Source organism: Branchiostoma lanceolatum, chromosome 5 (assembly GCF_035083965.1).
Source record: "Branchiostoma lanceolatum isolate klBraLanc5 chromosome 5, klBraLanc5.hap2, whole genome shotgun sequence".
NCBI classification, from domain to species: domain Eukaryota; kingdom Metazoa; phylum Chordata; class Leptocardii; order Amphioxiformes; family Branchiostomatidae; genus Branchiostoma; species Branchiostoma lanceolatum.
In genome coordinates, this window is record NC_089726.1 from 19,109,258 (window position 1) to 19,131,288 (window position 22,031).

The 22,031-nt window shown below is 44.0% G+C and overlaps 2 protein-coding genes, 2 non-coding genes and 1 pseudogene across 4 annotated transcripts in view; 3 read left to right on the top strand and 2 right to left on the bottom strand.

Annotated features, from left to right (window-relative positions):
* Nucleotides 1-324: 324 nt before the first annotated feature.
* On the bottom strand, nucleotides 325-395 carry Trnag-gcc (transfer RNA glycine (anticodon GCC)). The gene has a single exon. It is a non-coding gene; the product is annotated as a tRNA-Gly (tRNA).
* An 841-nt stretch (nucleotides 396-1,236) lies between these two features.
* Nucleotides 1,237-3,531, top strand: LOC136435593 (tRNA wybutosine-synthesizing protein 5-like; annotated as a pseudogene).
* Nucleotides 3,532-5,314: 1,783 nt separating this feature from the next.
* Nucleotides 5,315-5,385, bottom strand: Trnag-gcc (transfer RNA glycine (anticodon GCC)). The gene has a single exon. It is a non-coding gene; the product is annotated as a tRNA-Gly (tRNA).
* A 522-nt stretch (nucleotides 5,386-5,907) lies between these two features.
* Nucleotides 5,908-8,103, top strand: LOC136435594 (tRNA wybutosine-synthesizing protein 5-like). Its single transcript, XM_066429217.1, has 2 exons — nucleotides 5,908-6,578; nucleotides 7,062-8,103. Exons 1-2 carry the CDS (start codon nucleotides 6,102-6,104, stop codon nucleotides 7,917-7,919), a joined length of 1,335 nt encoding a protein of 444 aa, XP_066285314.1. The 5' UTR covers nucleotides 5,908-6,101; the 3' UTR covers nucleotides 7,920-8,103.
* Nucleotides 8,104-16,666: 8,563 nt separating this feature from the next.
* Nucleotides 16,667-22,031, top strand: part of LOC136435920 (melatonin receptor type 1C-like) — a 30,742-nt gene continuing 25,377 nt past the window's right edge. Inside the window, exons 1-2 of the mRNA XM_066429631.1 lie at nucleotides 16,667-16,996; nucleotides 20,183-20,286. Coding sequence (XP_066285728.1) covers nucleotides 16,667-16,996; nucleotides 20,183-20,286 — 434 coding nt within the window. The remainder of the gene's footprint in view (nucleotides 16,997-20,182; nucleotides 20,287-22,031) is intronic.

Below are 22,031 nucleotides of genomic sequence, written 5' to 3' on the forward strand. Positions count from 1 at the left end.
AAATGAGATCATAGTAAATGGAGAGGGTGGAGTATTGATACACGCTAAATAAGTAGCCCCAGTAATACTGATATAGACGTTGACAAATACTATCGTACTTTTACCATACATAAAATGATATAAACTGTAAAGTAAGGTCATAAAAATTAATCTTTGAACCAATATGTATAAAGTACTTTCAGGACTTACACATTCATTCAATGGTCAAAGGGCAGAGGTCACTCATTTTACCAGTAATCTCTAACAGCTGTGAAATTAATCTCCAAGCAGATGTTGGGAGGATGAATTAATAAGACGTCTAAAGTAAAACGAAATAAAACATTTTGCATCGGCCGGGAATCGAACCCGGGCCTCCCGCGTGGCAGGCGAGAATTCTACCACTGAACCACCGATGCTGCTGTGAAAAAATGATAATCCTGCAGTATTTTCGCTGGAATTTTTTACAGTGGGGAATTCAGTGGGAAGATGGGCAAAACATGAAAAAACAAGTTACCTACATTTTTCAAACTTCAATACCATAAAGCGTTAAAGATGAATTGAAACGATGAAACATGGTGTTACAGGCAACACGTGTTTTGTTTCTGTATTCAATATAAACAGGAAGTAACACTGATATGATGTAGACATCAAAATCATTGCAGATCCTGGTGTGTATTATACAAACCCGGATCTGTAATGCTTTTAGTGTTTGTAAACATCAACGTTTAACTTAATTACTGATTTTTTAATCTTATATCTTGATATCTTCTAAATCTCATTTAGGACACAGCAATAACACCAATGTACCGCGGGTCCTGTGCTGTCACCTGGGTAAACCGGTATGACCACTTTGAATTTGCGGTCTGTCCTTTCAACTGAGTGGAGAAGGTTAGTCTCATTCAGCGTTACGTGCTGAAACACACGTTTACAAAGAACGTAAGCACCAATTATGTCACCCTTTCCCGTCATGCAATAGCCTGTTTCCGGTATTCAAATCGTCCAACTGTTTGTGCGAGCCTGCTACAACATCAAAGAGTGTACTGGAGTAGAAAGTTTGAACCAATTAGAGTTAAGTATTTGTGCCACATACACTTCAGGATTCCTATGTTAGTTTGGCGATTACGGGGTATTTTTTTCATAAATATGAATAGGTACCGGTATTGGATTTTGTCTTTTTATCTGAATTGAATGTGTGATAGTTGTGTGCCGATTTGTTAAGAATAGAGAGAACGCTAAACGAAACCAAAAAAAAACACCCCTCCCAATAAAATGGTATGGCGACCCTTCAATTCAAGATGGCGGCCACTACACATGCCAACGAATCCAACAAAGATTTTGCTACGCAAACATGTGATTACGGCTGTGTTTCTTCAGTATAGATTGCAGTGACCTTTGATCTACTTCAAGCCGCCCCTCCCCCTTGGTGATATAGCATATAGGCACGTCAAGCCTGGAACATTTATCGCCATGTTGCCTGCAAGCCTTCTGCTGGTGTACACTTTTATTTCTACGTGGTTCTTGGGCACCACTCTTACTAAGGACATGCGGATGGACGCCGTGTTTCCACCAGCCGTCGCACCGAGCGACTCCGGGCTACCGGCCGGCCACCTGTTACCGCTGGGCTGCCAGAGGCAACCGGACGGGCCGGTTAAAGAGTACGCGGAGCCCCTGACCCCGCAAGAGTTTTGGAACCGCCACGTAAGAGATTACGTTACCCCTTGTTTACAGACAAGCCATAACCAAGGCCCCTGCTGTCGTCAACTGGCGGAGTGATGAGTACATCAGGGAGAAATACGGGGACTTAGACGTCTTGGTAGAAAAGAAGAACGAAGATCGGGCCTCCCGTCCGCATAGGATGTCCCTGAGCGAGTTCTTAGACAACTATCAACGCGAAGACTGGTACGTGGTGTCGTTGCTTCCCGACCCCATGAGGGCAGAGATGCAGGTGCCTCGCTTGTTTGTTTTTTCCCATAGTATAATCTGTATTTTGTGAACCCAGTAATTACAATTTAACGATGTTGTTGAAGATACCTACAATGTTGGTATCTTTATGCCACGCTTTTAGCGTAAACTTATTAGGTTTTACAATGGAATAGGCGTTATATTACACTTTTCCTGAAACATTATTAAAGTCATTAACATTGACTGTTTGACATGTTAGAAATTAGCAGTAACTCAATGATAATGACAGTCTAATGCATCTACTGTCATCGGCAAACAATCTTACAACACCGTAACACTGATCATAACAGTATCATCTATGAAGGTATCTTGAGACTTGAGAGATACTGGTATGTCCCTCAGTCGTTTGAGTTACATTTTCCTCCTGACCTAATGCATGTACAGCTTTATTTACATGTTACAATTGCAAGGTACATATTTGCAAGATATACAGTATCACATAATCAGTTACTATCCTGACAGGTTCCTCGCTCGTTACTCTGTGGGACATTCAAGAAGAATATCTTGGAGTCTAACCTTTGGCTGTCCGCCGGTGGGACCAAGTCCCTACTCCACTACGACGCCGACCACAACCTACACTGCCTGATCACCGGGCGGAAGGATTTCATCATGATCGACTCCAACTACGAGGATCTACTGGACATGGATCAGAAGAGGCAGCACTCTGGATCTAGTTTCTCTCATCTCGACATGGACAGGGTTGACCTCCTCGCACACCCGCAGGTGGCTGAAGTACCGTGGACCTGGGCAACCCTCCTGCCCGGGGACTGCATCTTCATTCCGGCCGGCTACTTCCACCAGGTCCGGTCCTACGGTCGCAGCGTTGCCGCAACCATCATGTGGGCACCTCTGAAGAACTTCAACGACTCAGACTGCGCAACAACCGACGTTGATGCGTACACGTCACTGAGTGACGTCCAGCTACAGTGGACTTACAAGAAGGGGGACAAGTCCATCGACATGGGATTCATGGACGTGGAAATCCTGAGACAAGCCTTTTTGGAAATCATGGCAGACCGACACAGCACGAAGTTTACAAAGGAACTGTTAACTCACTACTACGAGTTTGCCGTGGTCGACGAAGAAGAAGATAGAGATATAGGAGAAGAAGATGTTAAAGTCGTCAACAAGATGTTTGGCGTTCTGGATAAAGATAAGATTGGATACGTCACGCGTCAGGAGCTGGAGAACCTTGACGTTGAAGTTCTTAAGGACGTTGCGCGCATTCTGGACGAGCCGCACGGGCCTGTCACAGAGAATGATGACGTCAACACACGTGACGTCAAGACTCGTGACGTCAACACACGTGAAGAACTGTGAACCCGGACCTGACATATTTCAACAAATTTCAAAAAAATTTGAGGGACTCTAAGCATTATATGTAATAGATGTTAGGCTTGCCCTAGTGTCATGAAATTTTGATGTACATTTACTTTTTTGCATTGCCCGGTTAATAGTTCTTTCAGGTCACTACTGATTAGAATTGTGTAACAGTGGGGGTTCAAGCGCCCCCCGATTATCCAAGATGGCGGACGGCTGCTAAAAGGTAGCCTCCGTTGCAGTCCTTCCCACAGCGATTTTTTTTTCCAATTTTTTTTTTTTTGGGGGGGGGGGGATGCCGCGTATCTGCTTGGGATCCCGTATTCGCCGTGCCCCTGTGTCCGCCGTGCCCCTGTGTCCGCTGTTGGGGAAGGACTGCGTTTCGTCGGTTCCAGCATAGGCCCATCAAAAACACTTATCACAATTGCCATGGATGTGCGAACTTCCCGTAATTAACACGGCCAGCGCAGGGAAATCTTCACGCCCCTTTGAGCAGCGACAACGTTCTAACGGTTGCCGGGATGTCTTTTCAAAACACGACGGACTGACACCTAAATGAACGAACCTTTCGCATTCTTTATCTTTGCACATCCATCGAAGTTGCTATAATGATTTTGTGCTTTTCGTGCAAGGAAACGTGGCTCAAACATGTCTCACAAAAGCGTGAGAAAGCTGCAATACTTTCTCCGCGCACGCTGCGCTATGCAATGGCCGATCATAATCTAACCCCTGACCCTTTGTTGTCTTCTTTGTCATAAAAGAAACACTCTAATTATAAGATCTCTTAGCTACGACGGCTGAATCCACAGAAGATATCAGCAATAGAACGAAACATCAGGCCACATTTGAGACAATTTGTAACACGACTTTGAAGACAACATGATAATCATTTGCAAGGAAGCATGCGTCACTTCACGTGGGCTTTGTGCAACGTAACATTTAAACTGCTTCTCGCGGTAGTGTTAATTACTTCTGCCGGTAGTGTGAATTACTTCTCGCGGATAAATCAATTGCCTTTGCTGGAACCGACAAAACGCAGTCCTTCCCCAATTTCCCCCAATTTAAGGCTAAAAATTACTGAAATTGCGATGGCCACCCTGATAATTACAAGAAAGATATGGACATAAGTTTTATATTTCCATATAGCATGATTTCCAGAGATTATTAAGATTCATGCATACCTTAGGTATCCTTCAATCCGAGATGGGTCGACCTCGGACATCAGTGCCTCGGGCACCCAGCTTTCCCCCTCGGTTAGGAGTCCCCCGAAGCCGGTCTCCTCAGAGGCCTGGCCGCCACTCCGTGAGAAGAACCCGATAAGAACGCCGACAACTAGTCCGAAAACCACACACACCACGGCTAGAAGGAGAACCTTCAAACGAGGACTCATGACGCTGTGTTCGGAACCATCCTTGAATCGTACAGGATCGTCAGATTTATACTCGCTTTCCTTCAGCTGTATATCTTCCATTTTCTTTGAGGAAGGGTTGCCAATGAGACGAAGTCGATAGATTCTTGACACAATGCATGAGCTGGTAGTCCCCGTTATTTAACTTTGAACTTTGAACCTATGGTGCGTGTGCAGATATAGGATTACATGAAATGGCACATACATTAAAGAAGAAACCAACTAATGATAATCATGATTTGCTTGATACAAGTGTTACATACGTTTTCTATTGAAATAAACAACAATAGTGATAATTAAAATAATAACCATCAAAACAACAAATGAGATCATAGTAAATGGAGAGAGCGGAGTATTGGTACACGCTAAATAAGTAGCCCCAGTAATACTGATATAGACGTTGAAAAATACTATCGTGATTTTACCATACATAAGATGATATAAACCGAAAAGTAAGGTCATAAAAATAAATCTTTGAACCAAAATGTATAAAGTACTTTCAGGACTTACACATTCATTCAATGGTCAAAGGGCAAAGGTCACCCATTTTACCAGTTATCTCTAACAGCTGTGAAATTAATCTCCTAGCAGATATTGGGAGGATGAATTAATAAGACGTCTAAAGTAAAACGAGATAAAACATTTTGCATCGGCCGGGAATCGAACCCGGGCCTCCCGCGTGGCAGGCGAGAATTCTACCACTGAACCACCGATGCTGCTGTTCGGATATAGCAATAACAACAATCTCCCGTGGGTCCTGTGTTGTCACCTGGGTAAACCGGTATGACCACTTTGAATTTGCGGTCGGCTGTCCTTTCCACTGAATGGAGAAGGTTAGTCTCATTCTGCGCTACGTGCTGAAACACACGTTTACAAAGAACGAGAGAGAGCACCAATTATGTCACCCTTTCCCGTCATGCAACAGCCTGTTTCCGGTATTCAAATCGTCCAACTGTTTGTGCGAGCCTGCTACAACATCAAAGAGTGTACTGGAGTAGAAAGTTTGAACCAACTAGAGTTAAGTATTTGTGCCACATATACCTGAGGTTTGCTATGTTAGTTTAGCGATTACGGGGTATTTTTATAAATATGAATTAGTATTGAATTTTGTATTTTTATCTGAATTGAATGTGTGCAAGGACATTATGTCCTTGATGTGTGATAGTTGTGTGCCGATTTGTTAAGAATAGAGATAACGCTAAACGACACAAAAAAAATCACCCCTCCCAATTAAATGGTATGGCGACCCTTCAATTCAAGATGGCGGCCACCACACATGTCAACGGATCCAACAAAGATTTTGCTACGCAAACATGTGATTACGGCTGTGTTTCTTCAGTATAGATTTCAGTGACCTTTGATCTACTTCAAGCCGCCCCTCCCCCTTGGTGATATAGCATATAGGCACGTCAAGCCTGGACCATTTATCGCCATGTTGCCTGCAAGCCTTCTGCTGGTGTACACCTTTATTTCTGCGTGGTTCTCAGGCACCACTCTTACTAAGGACATGCGGATGGACGCCGTGTTTCCACCAGCCGTTGTACCGAGCGACTCCGGGCTACCGGCCGGCCACCTGTTACCGCTGGGCTGCCAGAGGCAACCGGACGGGCCGGTCAAAGAGTACGCAGAGCCCCTGACCCCGCTAGAGTTTTGGAACCGCCACGCAAGAGATTACGTACCCCTTGTTTACAGACAAGCCATAACCAAGGCCCCTGCTGTCGTCAACTGGCAGAGTGATGAGTACATCAGGGAGAAATACGGGGACTTAGACGTCTTGGTAGAAAAGAAGAACGAAGATCGGGCCTCTCGACCGCATAGGATGTCCCTGAGCGAGTTCTTAGACAACTATCAGCGCGAAGATTGGTACGTGGTGTCCTTGCTACCCGACCCCATGAGGGCAGAGATGCAGGTGCCTCGCTTGTTATTTTTTCCCATAGTATAATCTTTATTTTGTGAACCAGTAATTCCAATGTAACAATGTTGTTGAAGATACCTACAATATGTTGGTATCTTTATGCCACGCTTTTATCACAAACTTATCAGATTTTACAATGTAATAGGCGTTATATTACACTTTTCCTGACACACTATTAAAGTCATTAACATTGACTGTTTGACATGTTAGAAATTAGCAGTAACTCAATGATAATGACAATCTAATGCATCTACTGTCATCGGCAAACAATCTTACAACACTACCAATAACACTGATCATAACAGTATCATCTATGAAGGTATCTTGAGACTTGAGAGATACTAGTATGTCCCTCAGTCGTTTTAGTTACATTTTTCTCCTGACCTAATGCATGTACAGCTTTATTTACATGTTACAATTGCAAGGTACATATTTACAAGATATACAGTATCACATAATCAGTTACTATTCTGACAGGTTCCTCGCTCGTTACTCTGTGGGACATTCAAGAAGAATATCTTGGAGTCTAACCTTTGGCTGTCCGCCGGTGGGACCAAGTCCCTACTCCACTACGACGCCGACCACAACCTACACTGCCTGATCACCGGGCGGAAGGATTTCATCATGATCGACTCCAACTACGAGGATCTACTGGACATGGATCAGAAGAGGCAGCACTCTGGATCTAGTTTCTCTCATCTCGACATGGACAGGGTTGACCTCCTCGCACACCCGCAGGTGGCTGAAGTACCGTGGACCTGGGCAACCCTCCTGCCCGGGGACTGCATCTTCATTCCGGCCGGCTACTTCCACCAGGTCCGGTCCTACGGTCGCAGCGTTGCCGCAACCATCATGTGGGCACCTCTGAAGAACTTCAACGATTCAGACTGCGCGACAGCCGACATTGATGCGTACACGTCACTGAGCGACGTCCAGCTACAGTGGACGTACAAGAAGGGAGACAAATCCATCGACATGGGATTCATGGACGTGGAAATCCTGAGACAAGCCTTTTTGGAAATCATGGCAGACCGACACAGCACGAAGTTTACAAAGGAACTGTTAACTCACTACTACGAGTTTGCCGTGGTCGACGAAGAGGAAGATGGAGATATAGGAGAAGAAGATGTTAAAGTCGTCAACAAGATGTTTGGCGTTCTGGATAAAGATAAGATTGGATACGTCACGCGTCAGGAGCTGGAGAACCTTGACGTTGAAGTTCTTAAGGACGTTGCGCGCATTCTGGACGAGCCGCACGGGCCTGTCACAGAGAATGATGACGTCAACACACGTGACGTCAAGACTCGTGACGTCAACACACGTGAAGAACTGTGAACCCGGACCTGACATATATCAACAAATTTCAAAACAATTTGAGGGACTCTAAGCATTATATGTAATAGATATTAGGCTTGCCCTAGTGTCATGAAATTTTGATGTACATTTACTTTTTTGCATTGCCCGGTTAATAGTTCTTTCAGGTCACTACTGATTAGAATTGTGTAACAGTGGGGGTTCAAGCGCCCCCCGATTATCCAAGATGGCGGACGGCTGCTAAAAGGTAGCCTCCGTTGCAGTCCTTCCCACAGCGATTTTTTTTCCAATTTTTTTTTTTTGGGGGGGGGGGGATGCCGCGTATCTGCTTGGGATCCCGTATTCGCCGTGCCCCTGTGTCCGCCGTGCCCCTGTGTCCGCTGTTGGGGAAGGACTGCGTTTCGTCGGTTCCAGCATAGGCCCATCAAAAACACTTATCACAATTGCCATGGATGTGCGAACTTCCGGTAATTAACACGGCCAGCGCAGGGAAATCTTCACGCCCCTTTGAGCAGCGACAACGTTCTAACGGTTGCCGGGATGTCTTTTCAAAACACGACGGACTGACACCTAAATGAACGAACCTTTCGCATTCTTTATCTTTGCACATCCATCGAAGTTGCTATAATGATTTTGTGCTTTTCGTGCAAGGAAACGTGGCTCAAACATGTCTCACAAAAGCGTGAGAAAGCTGCAATACTTTCTCCGCGCACGCTGCGCTATGCAATGGCCGATCATAATCTAACCCCTGACCCTTTGTTGTCTTCTTTGTCATAAAAGAAACACTCTAATTATAAGATCTCTTAGCTACGACGGCTGAATCCACAGAAGATATCAGCAATAGAACGAAACATCAGGCCACATTTGAGACAATTTGTAACACGACTTTGAGGACAACATGATAATCAGTTGCGAGGAAGCATGCGTCACTTCACGTGGGCTTTGTGCAACGTAACATTTAAATTGATTCTCGCGGTAGTGTGAATTACTTCACCCGGTAGTGTGAATTACTTCTCGCGGATAAATTAATTGCCTTTGCTGGAACCGACAAAACGCAGTCCTTCCCCAACAGCGGACACAGGGGCAAGGCGGACACAGGGGCACGGCGGACACAGGGGCACGGCGGATACGTAATCCCAAGCAGATACGCGGCACACCCCCCCCCAACAAAATAATAAAAATTGGAAACAAATCGCTGTGGGAAGGACTGCAACGGAGGCTAGCTTAAAGGGGTGTATCATGGGACAATGGCTTAACATAATGTAGTAAATACAAGTTTGTACTTATTAAAAGTTGATGATTTTCTGACAAGATTATATTTTCCCTGTGGTACAGGAATCAAAATATAAACTAGAAAGGCAACATTTGCACGAACAAATACAACATGTATTGCCTATTGCAATGAGCGACTGTTCTAATGCAAAAACTAACGTTTGTTTTATGTTTGTAATGTTGGTATTTGAATAAATAATTGAATTGACGACCAGTCAGAAATGGATCTCTCCCAAGTTGAAACCCTATGCATTAGTTGGGCTCTTCCAGGCACCCATATTCATACTGGACCATTGAAAAATACCTCTACCAAAAAACCTGGACCTTTTTGATAATCAACCAAGCCCAAAATTGAATTTTCAAAAATGTCCCCCTCATACAAGAATGGACTCTTCCAGCTGTGTGTGGACCAACATGTATCATGCAAATTTCAGAATGTAAACAATCAGAATTTTGCTGAAGAGATAGTCCAGACAATTTTACATTACGCAGTTTCACGAATTTCTGCTAAACGTATACGTACGGCTAATTTCTGATGCGTATTTCTTGACCTGTACTGTAACACTGACACATACTACCAGTAAAAAGATGTTGGTAAAGAAATGATACACAAACAGTTGTAGGGATATTTGCGTACTCTTGGTGTAAGTGAAAATAAGTTATTGCTATATATAAATATCAGATGTTAGATGTACATGTACTTTTTTGCATTGCCCGGTTAATAGTTCTTTCAGGTTACTACTGATTAGAATTGTCCTTTGAACTCGATTGTCCAAGATGGCGGACGGCTGCTAAAAGGGGTGTATGACGGGGACAATGGCTTAACATAATGTAGTAAATACATTTTCTGGAAATATTATATTTTCCCTTTGGTGCAAGAAACAAAATATAAACTAGAAAGGCGACATTTGCACGAGCAAATACAACATGTATCGCCTATTGCCCTCACCATGCAATAAACGACTGTTTCATATATATATATATATATATATACACACAAAGAGGAATGTAGAACACTCCATTTATGTCGAAAAACACCACAAGAACAACTTTTGTTACTGTAGGCGTAAATTGTGAACCTGTAAACTACGAGTTTTGACGATGAGTAGAATCGACCTGTCATTTTTTATGGCTCGTACGTTCGCCTCACGTGGGGTTTACATGCCGGGAGACATCGGCATTTGCTGTTCAGTCTGATTGTTTCCTAAGTCTTCCGGTTGCTATGGAAGTATCTTTTCCTTAGCAACGGTTTCCATAGAAACACGCCAGGTACTTTCAAGGTTCCAAAAAGGAACACTCTCCTGTTGCTTGTGACTTTCTCCAAGTTTGATGTCATTTGGACTGGTATCACAGAAGTTATGCTGTTTTCTTCTCAATTCAAGGCATAACTACCTCATTTGCATAAATTTGCATAAAGAGCTCTAGAACCACGATGTCCCACCTGGTCCATAGAACAACCTATCTTAAAATGATCAAGGGACATCAATCTATCATTCTATGATAGTGAACTAAATATATAAAGGTGTCCTACGAGACCAATTTTTTTCAGGTATCTCCTCCTGGACTCTAAGAACGATTTTCCGCACCTGTGGCTTTGAGCAGCACGGCATGCTTCAAGAAAGTTGTACCACAAAATAGACTTCGGGTTTCTCTTGCCAAGATGCTTTAGCGTCCAGTTGAGATGCTAATAACGTTTTTGAATGTTTCTTGTTTATTCTGAGTTACTCTTGCTATCGTTTTAGTCAATGATGTTGAATCCGGTCTACACATTGAAAAGAAATGTTCAAACACTAGCATGCATGAAAGTTCACATGTGTTGATAGCCTGCGTTGATAGCGAAAGGGTGGCGATAGGGCGGCGATGGGATGGAACTCTGTCGTGCGTGGGCGGCATGTAGCCTAGAGCAGCACAGCATGTTTTTAGAACATTGTACAACCAAATAGACCGCTCGTTTCTATTGCCAAGAAGCTTTAGCATCCAGTTTATATGGTAATAATTTTCAATTTTTTGTGTGCATTCTGAGTTATCTGCTGCATTTAAGAGTTGGAATGTCAGACGTCCAACATCCTAATGAATACATTAAAAAATGATGATTCTATATTTGCTTTCATCAAGCCTTGCAAGTAAGCATGTGCTTTGATAGCCTTTAACCCTTTGCTCACCCTAATCAAAAAAGGTATTTGAAACGGGTATTTGAAACGACTTTCTGTTTACATCTTGACGACATCAAAAAGTTTCAAACGGATTAACTAATTCACCAAGATACAAAAGCCTAGAAGGTTTGTGCTTTGATACCAGAAACCCTTTTATCATCCTAATGACAAATGTCTTTGAAACGAAATTGTGTTTACAACATGATGACACCAAAAAAGTTCCAAACGGACTAATCATTTAAACAGGCTTCGGACGCCGTGCAAGTAGGTTTGTGCTGGCCAGAAAACCCTTTTATAATCCTTATGACAAATGCCTTTGAAACGAGTTTACACCGATAAGTTTCAAATGGATTAATTATGCAAATAGGCTTCGAAAGCATTGCATGTAGGATTGTGCTTAGATAGCACGGATCCCTTTTATCACCCGAAAGAAAGACGTCTTTGAAATGAGTTTAAGATTTCCAACGCCGCTTGTTACTTGAGTGACTGCTGTAAGTTTTACTTATTCTTTTTTTAGCATACTTTGATCAAAGAATAAAGACTTTACTTTTTTTTGTAGCATTGGTCCCCTTGAAAGCAACTCGACAAAAAATTGATACAAGAATGAATGAATACAGTGCAAACCGGTCTGTTCCAATTAAAGTAGGAATCAAAGGTACGCTTTCGCATCGTGCTGTGAAGCGGACGAAGAATTGGCTTTAGGATAAACTGGCTGACGTTTGACTGCTGTGGTGTGTCTTTGATATCATAAAAGCAAATCAACCACCCACTTCACTCAGGTGTAAATGAGTACCTAGCTTTGTCTAGGGACGTCCCTCGGATAGGACGTTAAATGGAGGTCCCGTGTTTGGGGAGAGCCACACCCCGCGCACGTAAAAGAACCCACCACACCTTTCGAAAAAGAGTAGGGGAATGCCCCGGTGTGCGATGGTCCAAAAACCTACAGTCGGCCGCACAAGGGTTCGCCCTTAGTAATAGCCTCTGGCTAGTTGGGTAACCCTGGCAACATGCCGAACCAATAAATAAAAATAAATAAAACCACCCGTTAAAATGCACACATGCATTCACACGTGAGGGGGTGTCGCGTCACGTTTGGTGCTTTGTCACGTTTGATGCCTAGGCACGGTTTGTGACAGTGCCCGTGTGTCACAAACCGTGCCTGGGACAAAAGCACGGTTTGTGACACTCGGACACCGTCACGAATGGTGCCCAGCCGAGCACAGTTCGTGACACACAGGGGGTCTTATCCCATACTGTGCTTTGGGGCGGAGCTTAGTGTTTTGAGGGGGAGGAGTCTGCCCAACGCGTTTTTTCCCTGCAGCCCGCCATCTTTGTTTTTTTTCGGGGCGCTGGGATGAGAAAGAATCAGCGTAATTCTCGCTCATTGAAATACATTTCGCGCGTGTCTTGGATGATTTGGACTTAGAGTTGATGTGGCACAAACAGACGGACGTCTCATCACGAATTTCTACAACAGAAATTCGTCCCGAACCCTGCCATTCACGACTGTGTCCTGAGGCACGGTTCGTGACAGTGCCGGAGTGTCACAAACCGTGCTTTTGCCCCAGGCATGGTTTGTGACACTCGGGCACTGTCACAAACTCTGCCCAGGCACGGATTGTGACAGTGTCTGAGTGTCACAAACCGTGCCTGGGGCAAAAGCACAGCTTGTGACACTCCGGCACTGTCACGAACCGTGCCTGGACAGTGCCCGGGGCTACAACTTCACGTAGCATTGATTTAGATCGGGCGAGCTGACTGCCTCGGGACGTCGAAGTAATCGGCAAGTGGCCCGATCCTAGTCTAGATCTGGTTTCCCTGGATAGAATATATTTAGTCGTTCAAATTGTTTTTGTTTTTTAGCATCTGTTATAGACACTGTCTTTTTGTGCCACTTCGATTCTAGGTCTAAGTTATTCAATTATTTTACAGAGCGAGAATTACGCTGTTCCTCCTTACCTCAGCGCCCCAAAAAACAAATATGACGGGGGGGTGGGGGTCTACTGCGGTAAACAAAAACACGCTGCCTTATATGGAAACGCGGGCATCACTGCCCCGTCAGTCACAGTGATTGACAGCACTTCCGGGCACAGTCTGTGACGGTCGGGCTGTGTCACGTTCTGTGCCTGGGAAAGCATCGTCTGTGACAGGCATCGTCTGTGACGGTATAGGGGGCGAGGAGGAGGGATCGCTCGTCCATCGTGATGATGAGAGATCGAGAACAGAGATTCCATACATACATAAGCGTATTTGCAAGTTCACTCCCGAGAGCTAATTGCAACATAAAACAATATATATGAAACTTTATATGAAAAGGATACAGACCGTTTATGTTAACAATACAAGTTAACAATGGTGACAAGTGAAACAAGTGATTATTCTAAAACTGCTGCGGAATTTGATCTAAGGTTTAAGGGCTTGCCTTCTTTTTGGAAGCGATAGCAGTGGAATATAGCCTGGGTGCCATCCTAATTTCCTAACCGGGGCTCCTACACTCGCTACCCTAAAAAACATTTTAGGGTAAAAGTAGCGAGTGTAGGAGCTCCGGTAGAAATTAGGATGGCACCCAGCCTAGTGGAAAACGAAGTGTTTCACTTTTTCTGCACTGAGTGGGTTTTGAGATGTTAACAATGTTGTAGTTTTCTTTTCGTCAGTAAACGTTTGAACAGTGTGGTGAGTTTCTAAGTGGCTTCTTGACATAGCTCTTTTCTTTCCTGATCGATAAAGGGGCATGCCAGTTCGAGATGTCGTCTTCCACCGCTTATATAAACATCATTGTGTCGTAAGTGAACGAAGACTGTTATCGAGAGGACATTCCTAACCATAGCTAGATACTCATTTTCCCAAGGGAACAACATTGGGGCCTGCTAGGAATTTTAAACCAGAACCTTTACATTCTAAGTCAACAACTCTAACTACAGTACAAGACCATATTCAAGTTCAATTCTTTTAGTGGATGTTGTCCGAAACATCTGAATATGCTAGAGATCTAGTTTTTGGCACATGTATAATAATCTGTATTTGTATCTGTATAGCCGGTATAACCGCCATTCGGCGTAACACACCAGCTGAATAATGCAATAAATGCATGGTAAAAATGTTCTGTCCACAAATGTGTCAGGTATAAAATAGGTCTCTGAACTGACTTTAACTTCGTATTCACGCTCTATCTTTAACACCGTTGCCAAGCCTGCAGGCGGATTCGGACGTCCTATAACATGAAATGGTCGATACTGATTGGCCTCAATTGAAATAAAGGTTAGATATTATATATAACATTTAAGACGTGGCTTTGGGCCATCGACAAATTCAGTGGGATTTCCTCATGGCGATATTGACATCACACTACATGGTGATTAGCAAGAGCTACTCCACAATCCTCCCACACCATTATTGGTGTATGCCAAGCCTGCTCCGGTGCCCATCTCCGTTTCATAGCCCTGGGCCACACTGTGGTGCAATCACTGCAGCAGGGGGCTAGTCCACTGGCAGTGTTGTGTGTTTAACTTCCATACTGATTCAGAAGTATGTACCATTGTTATAAAGTCTTTGGTTTGACTCAATGCGCCTCTTGTCCAGAAGTGTCCTACCTGGGGCTTGAACCCCAGTCCTTCTGGTCCAAGTAATTTGAACCAGATGTGGTGAGAAGCAGAAGACGCAGACCACTACACCACAGGGACACCCCCACTCCACAGAATACAATAAAAGTAATTATGATCTGTCATCGTAGTGTATTGGTCTCATGATCAGCGCCTCTGCTATAAACAAATTCAAAACATGCTGGCAACGTTGCGTTAAACGCCGGCATGTTTTGAATCATATTCCTTACAACGTGAGCTGCAATGTTCAACCGTGTGCAATTTCAATAAAGTTCTAAGTCCCAGTGCGAGACTTTGTCTCATTTGTTAATCATCACTGCCGATTATCGGTAACGTTGCCAGCATGCTTTAGGTCACACGGATTACAGTGTGTGCAAGCTGTAATTTTCAACCGTGTGTAAAAACCTGCATGTGATTTTAAGCTGTTATTCCACAGGAATACCCGTGAAGTTAAGCTCCTAATGTCGCATTGTGTTGGTTCAATTTCAATGAAGTTCAAAGTCCCAATGTAAGGCTGTTACTCCGACTAATGGTAACGTTAACACCAGCATGCTTTACATCATCTGGCTTACAGCACGTGTAATCTGCAATTTTTAACCGTGTGTAAAACTGACTCTAAGTTTAATCTGTTGTTCTACATGAATACTCCTGAGGCGAATGAAACAAAACATACAACGTTGGGAAGATGATATCATACCGCCTCAGTGTTGCGTTGATATGATCATGACTTGTTGAGCCGAACCTACGATTTCAAACAAAGATGGCTAGCAGGGGTTCGTACCTAATCACCACGCAGATTTTTCGGTTGACAAAACAGTATCACGGTCCAAAACAGTATCCACTGGTGGCTAATGATGCAGGCGTTAAAGCCCGTCGGTCGTGTTTTGCTTAGCACTCCCTAATTGTCCCGCGGTGTGTTCCAATTTAACGTTATAAATCCCAATACTGGCATACAGTTCCTTTAGGGTATATGTATCCCTTGTGGCTAATCAGCAACACTCAGAATCGGTGCCCTCTGTCTAGAAATTGGAAAGGGTCGATACAGCCAATCAGAGACTGTGTCCTAGGCCGCAAAAGAAGTGTTGCAAACGAGTTCCACTTCTATTCGTGCAGTCACCTCGTTCCTTGGTGACCAAATTCTGAAATATCACGAGGCATGATAAATACACGAAGAACTGAAAACAACTGCATTGCTTCACATTCAAATGATAGATATTTGCAGAGTTAATTAACATCTCCGGTATTCCCAGTAGATCCAACGACGGTCTGGTTCGTCAAAACATGTTCCACAAATATACTACATTGTACTTCCTAAAACCGGGCATTGAAACTGTCCAAATTCAGAAAGCATTGTATTTCTAAGAAAAAAACCCTCAGGAAAGCTGATCTACAGTAAAAATCAAAATTACAATAGTCCTTCATAATTAGCCTTTAGCTATAAACCAAAGTAGGTCAAAATTTTACATGTCGTTTTTGTGCTTATTTGATTCTGTACGCCACATTTTACCAAGATGGTATTACATCCATTGGATACAATTTCAACTGCGTGAATGTTTCCAGCGGTTACGTTACGTGGGAGACATTTGTAATCGAAAGCCTTCATTGGTCCAGCCCGTCTCAGCCACGCCTATGTCACCATACGTCACGCCACCTGCCGGTGAGAGTGGGTGGAAGGTTTAACAGCTATCTGTTCACCAAATGTTCTACCAGTGCGCGCGCACTTCAACGACAACAGCCTCGCACCATGAACGACACGCTGGCGGACGCCGTCAACAACGATACGTCGCCGTTAGAGTGGCGGGCGGCGTTCAACTCGACTCCGGCGAACGATTCCGCCCCGCTGCTTGACCTAGGCTACGACGAGGTGGGAATGGGCGTGAAGATCGGCTCCTCCATCCTACTGGTGGTGCTGATCGCGGGCGGCACCTTCGGGAACTGCCTCATCATCGGGGCGGTGTACGCCACGCCGAGCCTCCGCAGCGTCTCCAACATCTTCATCGTCAACCTGGCCGTGGCCGATCTCATGGTCTCCTCCGTCGTGGACACCTTCAACATCGTCGGAGTCATAGATCAGGTAAAGGATACAGACTGTAGTGCTTTTCCCATGGGTTTTCTTGCTCGTACAAACTAAGGAACGCCTGCCTTAGTGCCTTAGTCTTGTCTTGTATTGTCTTGTATTGTATTGTATTGATGAATTCTGTGCAGTGGACACCTTAAATATCGTCGGAGTCATAGATCAGGTAAAGGCTACAGACTGAAGTGCTTTTCCCATGGGTTTTCTTGCTCATAGAAACTTAAGAACGCCTACCTTAGTGCAATAGCCTTATCTTGTTGGATGTATTGATGAATTCTGTGCCGTGGACACCTTCAATATCGTCGGAGTAATAGATCAGGTAAAGGCTACAGACTGTAGTGCTTTTCCCATGCATTTTCTTGCTCATGCAAACTTAGGAACGCCTGCCTTAGTGCCTTAGCCTTGTCTTGTTGGCTGTATTGATGAATTCTGTGGCGTGGACACCTTCAATATCGTCGGAGTAATAGATCAGGTAAAGGCTTCAGACATAGTGCTTTTCCCATGCTCATACAAACTTATGTAATGCCTGGTGCGTTAGGAACGCATGCCTTGCCTTAGTCTTGTCTTGTTGTCTGTATTGATGAATTCTGTTCCGTGGACACCTTCAATATCGTCGCAGTAATAGATCAGGTAAAGGCTACAGACTGTAGTGCTTTTCCCATGCTCATACAAACTCATGTAATGCCTGGTGCGTTAGGAACGCCTGCCTTGCCTTAATCTTGTCTTGTAGTTTGTATTGATGAATTCTGTGCCGTGGACACCTTCAACATCGTCGCAGTAATACAAATGTAGATCAGGTAAAGGCTACAGACAGGAGTGCTTTTCCCATGAGTTTTCTTGCTCATACAAACTTAAGTAATGCCTGAAGAGTAAGGAGCGCCTGCCTTAGTGCCTTAGTCTTGTCTTGTATACTGTATTCTGTGCCGTGGACATATGCAACATCGTCGCAGTAATAGATCAGGTACAGGCTACAGACTGTAGTGCTTTTCCCATGAGTTTTCTTTCTCATACAAACTTAAGTAATGCCTAAAGAGTTGGGAACGCCTGCCTTAGTGCCTTAGTCTTGTCTTGTAGTCTGTATTGATGAATTCTGTGCCGTGGACACCTTCAACATCGTCGCAGTAATAGATCAGGTAAAGGCTACAGACTGTAGTGCTTTTCCCATGCTCATACAAACTTATGTAATGCCTGATGCTTTAGGAATGCCTGCCTTAGTGCCTTAGCCTTGTCTTGTTGCCTGTATTGATGAATTCTGTGCCGTGGACACCTTCAACATCGTCGCAGTAATAGATCAGGTAAAGGCTACAGACTGTAGTGCTTTTCCCATGCTCATACAAACTTATGTAATGCCTGATGCTTTAGGAACGCCCGCCTTGCCTTAGTCTTGTCTTGTTGGCTGTATTGATGAATTCTGTGACGTGGACACCTTCAATGTCGTCGCAGTAATAGATCAGGTAAAGGCTACAGACTGTAGTGCTTTTCCCATTGATAATAACTTTATTGCACAACAATTGTACAAGGTACAAAGTATGGCATCAATGGTACATAGATAACATTCTATCAGGCTATCCAATCTATCTGATACACCGTCAATATCTTCAATATCCTCGGAGTAATAGGGTACTAATCAGGTAGTATGTAAAGGCTTCTAATCGTTCCCTTCTGTTGACGATAGGTACAGATTGTTGTGCTTTTCTCACGAGTTTTCGTGCTCATATAGATTTATGTAATGCCTGAAACGTTCGAAAGCCTGTTTTAGTCTTGTCTTGTGGTCTGTATTGATGAATTCTGTGCCGTGGAGATCTTCAACATCGTCGCAGTAATAGATCAGGTAGAGGCTACAGACTGTAGTGCTTTTCCCATGAGTTTTCTTGCTCATACAAACTTATGTAATGCCTAAAGAGTTAGGAACGCCTGCCTTAGTGCCTTAGTCTTGTCTTGTAGTCTGTATTGATGAATTCTGTGCCGTGGACAACTTGAAAATCGTGGGTGTAATAGATCAGGCAAAGGGGCTTACGTTCCCTTCTGTTGACCATTGGTACAGATTGTAGTGCCTTTCCCCATGAGTTTTCTTCAAACGTTCGGAGCCTGCAGCTGCCTTAGTTTTGTCTTGTTGTCCACCTGTATTGATGGAGTCTGTGAGACATACTGTGCATGCAATGCATAACTATGGTCCTGGTGGAGAGAAATGGAAAACGGAATTACAAAAAAAAGGATGTGGAGAATGATTACCCCTCTTCTGCAAATTGATGTTTGGTAACATTATACCACACAATTTCATCAATGACTCTAAAGGAGGTGTTAATTTCCCTCGAATCATGACGAGCACAAATGAAAAATTATACATCTTCAGCGAAAACAATTTCCTCACAATTTCGAGAACCAGACAATTTCATTTCATTCAATACTTGTACGAAATTGCTATATTGACTCGTGTTGAAACATGCGTATAGTTTTACTTGTAGTGTTTGCCGCAGTAAGGAACGTGGGGAATTATCTTGTGTTTATTTGTTATTTCACAAAACAGATCTAATACTTTTTTTAATGATTTGCCAAGTACTTAAAGCGTTCCAATTGCTAAAAAAAGGAAAGATACAGATTGCGGGTATGTTTGAAGAAGTCGTGAAGATTGTGTCTGCTATGACTTTCCGTTTCTGAAAGCGACGCTGGACAAGCCATGAAATCTATGAAAGTAGGCAATAAAAGGAGGACATCTCTAGAGGACTTGAAACTTACACATAGTAAGTTTCAATAACACTATACCATTACATATCGACATTAAAGGACCAAATATGCGATGTCGCTGTGTGGTGAAAACTGATAGAATATCCAAGCCCTAATAGACTGATCCTGACTGTACATCACAATTAGCAGTTCGACCAATGAGAGAGTGACTGCATGTCCGTCAAATATTTGCATTTTCATGTTTTAATTTTGCATTTCTACGTTTTGACGGACGTGGGCGGGGCTATGGTGACGGTTTATTTACACTAGGCGACTAGGCGCGTGAAACTAAAAGATCACCATGTAGCTTATTTTGTGCCACTTCTGAGAACTTTTGATAGGAAATCCGCACGCAAATGTGGTTAACAGTGGCATTAAATGTGAATTTCATAAAGATTACAGCAACTAGAATATTTCCAGTTTTTAAGCCTCATAAAATGCTCTGGGTGCCTTTGATTGCAGAACTTCCTGCGGGACCATCCCGTGGTGTGTGAGTTGGTCGGCGTCACCTGCATTACCAGCTGCATCTGCTCCCTGATTAGCGTCACCAGCATCGGCATCAACCGGTCAGTACTCATGGTTTGTTTATGGTCAGAAACTACCCGTGCAGTGGCAGCCTTTCTAGTGCTGAATTGGTGCAGGGTCTACAATCACATAATACATATGGGCAACTTACATGTTTGCGGTACACTAGAGGGGGCTACCTTGTTTGTAGTCATGTGTGATGGAGACGTACTTTTTGAAATCGAAAAAAGTGTCCAAATAGCCTCATTTCTTTGGATTTTAGTCAAACCACCGGGCAACCGTCTTGTTACCCTGGGCTCCAGACTGTTTATCGGGCCTTTTAGCCGGTTCCCTTTAGCAGATACCTTGTAGTCAGTTCCTTCGGCGTCAAAGATACCCCAGCCCGCAGAACCCTAATTAGCGCGCCGGGGGAGTTCTAGCCGGGGAATTGACGCGGTTTACTCCCACGGGCTACAACTCCCCGGAGCGTTGATTAAGACCGGGCGGGCAGACTGTTCTTGGGCTGCCGAAGCAAATCGCTAGCGACCCGGTACTAGTCTGGTGCCCAGGGTACCGTCTTGTAGGCGTTCGTCTTGTGTGTTTACACAACCACCCGTGTAGGAAGCCTTACTGTGCTTCATTCCCCCCTTACGTGCTTATGAATTTTCTCACGCGTACATACGATGTCAGTATTACGTCAAACCACCGTCAACCTCCGTTCCAGCACCATTTGATGGTCACTTTGTGTGAAAACGCGCGCGCTGTCGACGTACAAAATCAAGTTCGAATCACCCTTAATGATGGTGCTACAACTTCCCACTAGGCCACAAATAGTTACTCAAGCACCTGGATAAGATTTTGAAACAGTCAGACGTTTCAGACAGCATCCGCTATCTTTCGTCAGTGACTAAAGATAGCGGACTAATTTCCCACTAGACTAGCGTGGTGAGAAGTGTGCGTGGCCTCTAGAAAGGGCCAATTTGTACATTCACGTCACATCTAGGAGGACCACTTGTTGTGGAGAGCTTGTCTTGAATATTTTGCGGAGCAATGCGGAATGTTGTAGATGGACTGCTATTAAAGGTACTTTAAGCACGATTCACGAGTCCACTACCCGCCTCGGAGTGGACGTTAAGCCGTCGCGTGCCTAATGCAACATGTTTGCCGATTTAAAGGATCAGGGTCCGCCACATTGTGCTAAAGGTCTTATTCCTGTACCACTCCGAGTGGGTACCCTACAGGAGTCCGTGCCCCAAAAAATGAACGGCTGCATGAACGATGAACGTGTGTTTATATCGGTGGGAAATTCCCTTTTAGCCAGCCCGACTGATCTGAAGCGTCAAACTGATGAAAAGTTGTTTGTAACGGAAGAAATTAATGGGTAAAGTTTGGCAGCTGCGCGCGAGGTCGGACGTCCACATCGCGACATTGGCGGTAATGCGGCCGAGCGCTTTTAGCTGGAAAGTGCCTATTTAGGGGGTGTAGCTAAGTGCGGTTTGTAATTGCCATAAAAAGGTATTGTATGCCAACTGGCAGTTGGCAATTTTTTCAAATGATCTAGGGTAGATGAGCTCAACAGAGAATGAATGATATTGGTGCATTTCCTACAGCTTCATTACGAACGCGCCCATGTAAAACACGTCTTATAACATTTAAGCCTATGGGGCGAAAAAAAGTCATGAATGAGACATTAAACACCAACCGGGCGCGGCGTCGTTGGACTATCAGCATTACGACTACATGCTTTACTTTTTCAGAATGATAAGAGAATATTCATAATCTCAATTTTTACAGAGGATAAGGACAT

Coding starts and splice junctions, on each gene's coding strand:
- LOC136435594 (XM_066429217.1), top strand. CDS start 6,102: ATGTTGCCTGCAAGCCTTCTGCTGGTGTACACCTTTATTTCTGCGTGG. Junction 6,579..7,061: donor CCATGAGGGCAGAGATGCAG/GTGCCTCGCTTG, acceptor CTATTCTGACAG/GTTCCTCGCTCGTTACTCTG.